The sequence below is a fragment of the Egretta garzetta genome, unplaced genomic scaffold, assembly GCF_000687185.1.
Source record: "Egretta garzetta isolate BGI_Z169 unplaced genomic scaffold, ASM68718v1 scaffold229, whole genome shotgun sequence".
Taxonomy (NCBI): domain Eukaryota; kingdom Metazoa; phylum Chordata; class Aves; order Pelecaniformes; family Ardeidae; genus Egretta; species Egretta garzetta.
This window is the reverse complement of record NW_009270000.1, coordinates 1,055,404-1,062,337: the sequence shown is the minus strand read 5'-3', so window position 1 is coordinate 1,062,337 and position 6,934 is coordinate 1,055,404. Positions and strand designations below refer to the sequence as shown.

The 6,934-nt window shown below is 39.7% G+C and overlaps 1 protein-coding gene across 1 annotated transcript in view; it reads left to right on the top strand.

Moving 5' to 3' along the window:
- The window catches only part of USP14 (ubiquitin specific peptidase 14), an 18,629-nt gene extending 11,988 nt beyond the window's left edge, over window positions 1-6,641 (top strand). Inside the window, exons 9-15 of the mRNA XM_035902991.1 lie at window positions 388-502; window positions 1,844-1,909; window positions 2,247-2,339; window positions 3,300-3,428; window positions 4,509-4,569; window positions 6,247-6,354; window positions 6,467-6,641. Coding sequence (XP_035758884.1) covers window positions 388-502; window positions 1,844-1,909; window positions 2,247-2,339; window positions 3,300-3,428; window positions 4,509-4,569; window positions 6,247-6,354; window positions 6,467-6,618 — 724 coding nt within the window. The 3' untranslated portion in view covers window positions 6,619-6,641. The remainder of the gene's footprint in view (window positions 1-387; window positions 503-1,843; window positions 1,910-2,246; window positions 2,340-3,299; window positions 3,429-4,508; window positions 4,570-6,246; window positions 6,355-6,466) is intronic.
- The last annotated feature ends 293 nt before the right edge of the window (window positions 6,642-6,934 follow it).

Sequence of the window (6,934 nt, the reverse complement as noted above, 5' to 3'; positions counted from 1 at the left end):
AACTTGTATTAAGTGTGACCAATAATTGCAGGACGGTTTCAAGGTTCTGTATTGGCAGCCAGTTAGTGTGATCTGTGTCCTGGAGGGGTGGGGAGGGAAGAAAGAAGCAAGCAGGCCTCAGAGGCTTAGATGGTGATTAAAAACTTGCTTTACTTTTTTGGTATGCTGTCTGCCTCAGCTACCACTCGTCATTAGACACAAAGGAACAGACTGGTTAGAAGGAAGAGCTGTTTCAAATCTTCATTTTTATCCTATGAGAAGTAAAAGTACTGTCGATGCACAAGCGCAGGATTATCTTAAGTTACCGTGCTGTTCAGTGTGTTCTTTTCACTAGAGCAGTAGTAGTTCAGCTCTTGGTGCATGATGGTTTTCCTTAATTTTGTGAAGCATGAAATGTACAGAAGCTGAAGAAGAGGAAGTAACTAAAGGAAAGGAGAATCTGCTTCAGCTTAGCTGCTTTATCAATCAAGAAGTGAAATACTTGTTTACAGGACTAAAATTGGTAAGCCATTACAACTTTTTTTTTTTTTACATTCAGTTTCTAAATGACCTGTTTCTAATCTGTAAGTTGGAATTCACATCTGCTGTCCAAGCTTTATGAAGTTCCAAGGTTTTTTGGGGGTGTTCAATGGGAAGATGGAAGTGAAAATGAATTGCCTGTTAATGTTAAGCAGACTTCAACAGAGCATTTTCTTGACCCTGATGTGGTCTTTCCCCATGCAGGTAACCAAGTGCAAGGAATTTGTTACTTGTAATTTGAAAGTATTTGTTTGACTTTCACTTCAGACTGAGTAGTATCATGATTTAAGCACGCTGTAAACAGTTTCCAAAAAGTCCAAAATTTAAAATAGGGTGGTGTTTTGGTTGCTGTGTTCTAAGAAAAAAACCAAATTATAAACAGATCAAGCTTAAATTTAATTTTGCACATTTGAAGGGGGTGTTAGATCTTCCATGACACATCATCATCTTTAAACTGTTTAGGAATTCTTAAAGTAGTCTGTGCTTTTTATATATATATTTCTAAGTTTTCAGGGGTTTTTTGAGAATCTGAAGGAGCAAAGAGAGGAGCTACTACAAAAACCTTATTATAGTACTGCTAGTTGTTGTAGTAACTGCTCTTGCAGAGTATTTCTGTAAGAGCGGGGATGGAAGCAGAGATCTGGTTTGTACAGGACCGGACCAAGTTGCATGGTTCTCAGATAGTCTTTGTTTCTGCTTTTTCTGCTTTGACAAAATTTAGAATCAAAAGTAAAATAAAATAGTTAATGCTCAGAGATTATAAAGATTTTGAAAAAAGAAAACTCACTTTCAGGCCAGAAGGGGCCTTCTAGAATTGTTACACTGGATTGCCCGTAGCAAGAGAGTCACAACACTAACAACCAGGTCAGTCCTTCCCTGAATTTGGAAAGGTCCCTGGAAGCACAGTATCACCACCTGGCTCCTTATATACGGCTCTGCTTTAGGCTGAGAGGCGAGAAAAGCGCAAATATTCCTGTCACAAGAAACTTCAGGGTTTTTTTTCTTTTAGTTGTGTTCCAACCAGATGTGACACATTCGTAACCAAATCCAGATATTTAAGTTGCAAGTTCTACTCTCGTAGAATAAAATTTTCTGCAGAGAGAAACTTGGTGTTTTCAGGACTCGGGAATGAGCCCAGAGCTGAACAAATGAATGGGTGTGGTCTTTCTGCCAAGGAATTTCAAATTCTGTGTGTCTTAGTGGCTGATAGCAATGGAAGAGATTGTAGAACAAGATTTAGTTGATGGCTTGTTTATCCATGCTGTGTTTTTGTTTAAGCTGTGGTTTATGATGAACGTATGTGTTGTTACCTTTTTTTTAACAGCGTCTTCAAGAGGAAATCACCAAACTCTCTCCAACACTGCAGAGAAATGCACTCTATATCAAATCTGTGAGTGGTGCTTTTGTTGCTCTCTTCATGATTATTTTAACTGTTGCCAATTTTCTGTCCCAAAACACAGTTACTGCTGCAACAGCATGTGACTTGTACTTATAAAGTGTCTGAATATCCACTACCAAAAAATTTTAAGACCAGTTGAAAATTGTTTCTTTGTGTACGCTACTGTACAGAGATGCAGAATAGGGAGGCCTTGTTGTATTCCTATGTGTTTGTGTACAAATATATTTCCAGAACAGCCTGTAACCTAGGATGAACAATGTTTCAGGTATAAAAGATCCGTGAATATCTAAAGTAATAGCTTTTTCTGATTATTTTTTTTTTTCCACAGTCTAAAATTAGTCGCTTGCCAGCGTACCTGACTATTCAGATGGTTAGGTTTTTTTACAAAGAGAAAGAATCTGTGAATGCCAAAGTTCTTAAGGTAAGTTTTCTGCATATTGAAGTTTAATTCCTCTTTATGCCTTTCAGTGAGTTTTTATTATAGGTAGACAACTAACACTTGAAGGCTATTTACTAAATTGTTTGCTTTTAAATTGCATTTAAAAACATTAATAGTGCAGTTTCTTTGCTGAAGTACAAAATAGGTTAGTTCCCAGTTGTGATGATGTGGGGCAAACTATGCTACCAAAATAGAGACTGGGGGAGGAGGTAAGGGACAGAAATGAATTTCCTCCAATACCATTAGGATGGTTTTTGGTCTCTCTTCACCAGTGGTTCAGAGGAGAATGTTTAATTAAGGAGAGGGCCATGCTTTCAGTCACTGGACAGTGTTCTAAAGTTGATGAGAAATGTTTATACTAGCAAACGCTTCCTGTATTAGTTATTCTGATTGTCTGGTTTTCTGATTGACAAATGCAAGAACCAGCTGTAAACAGCTAAACGTTAGAGTTTTCCTTTCTGTCGGCCTTGGGTGATGGACCTCCTGGGCTGCCCAGGAAGCGTCATGATAGGTGAAGCCTGTTCCTTACAGGACAAGCAAGGAAATAAAAATTAAAGGCACATGTTAATTGTTTTAGAAGATTGTTTGGGTAACAAAAATAGACATTTTTGCAAGTGTGCAGTCATTCTATGTGCTTTTTTTTTCCCTTAGGCCTGCATAGGTATTTCCGTAGTATGAAAGTATGACGGCTAATAATAAAGAATCTTAAGTATTTATACTGAATGTAGTAATTTCTGATGGTTTGTTTACAATGAATCAGTCTTCTGTGAAAGAATTGTAGCCCTTTAGGGAAGTACTGGCAGCAACATTTCAGTAGATGAAGTTGTCATGAACATGATGAGAGTTGCATTTAATTGGACTTAGTGTTGTCTTCCCATGGGAGAACGCTTTAATGTGGAGTACCAAATAATGCGAATCATCCTTATGCTTTTTTCTTCCTAGGATGTTAAATTTCCTCTTATGTTGGATGTGTATGAGCTGTGTACGCCAGACCTTCAGGAAAAAATGGTTTCTTATCGTTCAAAATTCAAAGATCTAGAAGACAAAAAAGTAAATCAACAGCCAAAGAACGTAAGTCTTCCGGCAATTTCATGGACGTTTTGATTAAATAAGTCCTCAATCTGAAATTGGGGTACCAATAAGGACTAGAGAAAACTTGGCTTCCTTAAATTTATATATTTTTCTTACTAGCATTCAAACTTCTTGGTATTGAGCTGTAGATCTTTTTTTGTATATTGTCATGAAAATACAGTATCTGCTTTGGTATGACTGCTGGATGAGAAATGTTAAATGCTGTAGACAAACACATTGCTTACACTTTTATTTCAAAATATGTTAAAGTGTAGTGCTTCTGCTTACCAGTGTTACGCCTAAAGGTCTGTGAATTGCACGAAATTATTCTCTTGAAACATTATTGCTTGCTGGCAGGTCACTTATTTGGCAGTCTGTAAGTAGCTCTTGCCTGCTCACCAACTGGAGAGGGTTGTACAAGGGACTACTATGTGTCTGACTGATGAAATGTAGAATATACGTACTAGTGAGCTGAAGACTGTACTCTCAAAACTTGTTAAATGGTTTCATCTCCTACCTTGTCTACATATTCTGACTTCCCTTCCTTTAATGAAGAAAAAAGTAAATGAGCTAAAACTGTAGTGTTTTAGCCAAAATTTTTCTAAGTTCGCTAGTGTTTTCCTGGCCTAACTCCTGGCAGTTTCATTTAAACATTTGAACAAGGCTTGCATCTCTTACACAGTTAGGAGCAAGGAAAGAGCCGTTTTAAAACAGAATGTATTGGCATTTAGGAGTCTGTGTCTGGTCTTTTCTTGTTGCCATTTCTGCTGCTAGCAAGTCCCTAACAAGGAATAAAATCTTTAATTGCAGAATTATTTTTGTGCTCCAAGCCTGTAAATCTGGTGGGTAAACAGTCCAGGCAATATGTGCTAAAATTATTACATATTTGCTTTAAAAAGTGGTCTTAATTAGATTAGGCTTTTGGATGTCCAGCTAGAAATACATTAATGGAACTTGTTTCAAGTTGAACAAAAAATGTTTAGATTTAGAGACATCTTTAAATGAATGGAGAGTTGGTATTTGATATGATCATGCTAAAGCTTTCTCAAAACCATTAATTCAGCATATTCTGTTCTCTAGTCTAGTAAAAGTGATGGTGCACAGAAAGAAGTTAAATATGAACCGTTTTCTTTTCCTGATGGTAAGTACAGGGAAGTAAAATACCTATTTTCAAGTAACTTCCACTTATTTATATTTAAGTGGACCTGATGGTAGGAATATTTTGAGAACCCTTGTTATTTTTAATGCCTTTGAAAATTAAGCTTCAGAAACTGACAGAAATTTAAGGAATGGAAAGATGAGGCAAGTCAAAATGCTGTTGAGATAGTCAAAGACATAATTGTCATCCATCTGTCAAGCTGATGATACACAGACACATGCATCAAAAGGCATTTGCATGTCATGTGCAGTTGTTTTGTATGCTTCCTTGTCAGTGGGTGGTAGAAAGCCAAAATCAAATCAAAAACTTCAATTGGACTTGTAAAACTGCTGTGGTGGTGCTAGCGTTGCTTAATTAGGGGGGGCTTAGAGCTTGCATGTCCTCAGCATTCTCCCTTGTGCAGAAATTATTTTGGAGGTCGTGTTTATCCAAACCATTACCATTTGGTACTTCCTGAGGTTTCCGTGTGACGCACTATGTGAGAAGGCAGGGGGGAGGGGGTCAGCTAGCTCGAGAGCACAGTGACAGCGGGATATTCTGGAGCGTGAGAAATGCAGTCCCCAACGCATCTTAACTGTGACACCCTTCTCGGTACGTTCGGAATGAGCCACGTTTTTCCACTGAAAAATTGAATAGTGTAATTGAACTAACTGCGGGGTGGGTTGATCTGTCACATCTGAGCATTCTGAGCAGCGTTGCCGTCCAGCTCACGCTCAGCACCTCAGTCCGTGCGGTTTCGTGGCTCGCCCTGAATGCAGGGGGCAGGTGGTGTTTGAAGGAAGGTGTTGTGGTTTAACCCCAGCCGGCAACTCAGCACCACGCAGCTGCTCGCTCACTTCCCTCGCCCCACCGGTGGGATGGGGGAGAGAATCAGAAGGGTAAAAGTAAGAAAACTCTTGGATTGAAATAAAGACAGTTTAATAGGCAAAGCAGAACCTGTGTGTGCAAGGAAAGCAAACCAAGGAATTCATTCACTGCTTCCCATGGGCAGGCAGGTTCAGCCATCCCCAGGAAAGCAGGGGTCTGTCAGGCATAATGGTGACTTGGGAAGACAAACGCCATCACTCCCAATGTTCTCCCCTTCCTTCTTCCCCCAGCTTTATATGTGGAGCGAGTATGACATCATATGGTCTGGAATAGCCCTTTGGCCAGTTGGGGCCAGCTGTCCTGGCTGTGCCCCCTCCCGGCTTCTCGTGTACCAGGCAGAGCAGGGGAAGCTGAAAAGTCCTTGACTGGTGTAAGCCCTGCTTAGCAACAACTACACCATCAGTGAGTTACCAACAGTATTCTCATGCTAAATCCAAAACACAGCGCTATGCCAGCTACTAGGAAGAAAATTCACTCTGTCCCAGCCAAAATCAGAACAGAAGTATTGGCCAAACCTGTCCAGAAGGTTTACTGACCATATGTCAGGGCTCTGATGCCTTAAGCTTTACTGCGTTTGCATTACACCCAAGATACATATTTATGTCCTGAGGGGCCATCCTGGCTGAAAGGCGCTGCTTTTAGTTTACAGTGACTGAGAACCGTGCTGCAAAGAGGGTTTTACACAGCTGCCGTGCCACAGTATGGCTAATGCGTCTTTGGTCTGCCTGCTGCTAAAAATGCTAAAACTGTACATGTAAGACTGGTGTAACTTTCTTCCCCCTCTTCCTGCAGATATTGGTTCTAATAATTGTGGCTATTACGACCTGCAGGCAGTGCTAACACATCAAGGCAGATCAAGTTCCTCTGGGCATTACGTGTCTTGGGTTAAAAGGAAACAAGGTAAAAAAAGAAAATTATAGCCCTGTTAAATCACCTTTTATTTAAGGGGCTGTTAAGCACGCTTGGATTTTGTGTACCTAAATTACAAATAATCCTTTTCTTTTTCTTGCAGATGAATGGATTAAATTTGATGATGACAAAGTGAGCATCGTTACACCTGATGATATTTTGAGGTTATCTGGGGGTGGAGACTGGCATATAGCTTATGTTCTACTCTACGGGCCTCGCAGAATTGAAGTAATTGAAGATGAAGCCAAACAGTAGTCTTCAGTTTTAGTCATTCTGCCTAGGTGTGAAATAAATGTTGATTACCGATCACTTCTTTAACCCCAGCGCTTTAGCAAGTGGATAAATAATCTGTTCAAACCTTTTCATGGGAAGAGGGATATTGTTTTAAAACTGATCCATGTACCAATTAGTCACTATGGGACCGGACTGCCCAGTGTGGTGGTGACAATTCTTAAAATAGCTTTAATGTCTTGCAGAAGGTAATTTTTTTAAAATAAGCCTGTCCCCCCCCCCTCCCCACCCCTAACGTCATCAAGTATTTATTACACACCTATTCTCACATTTGTTACTC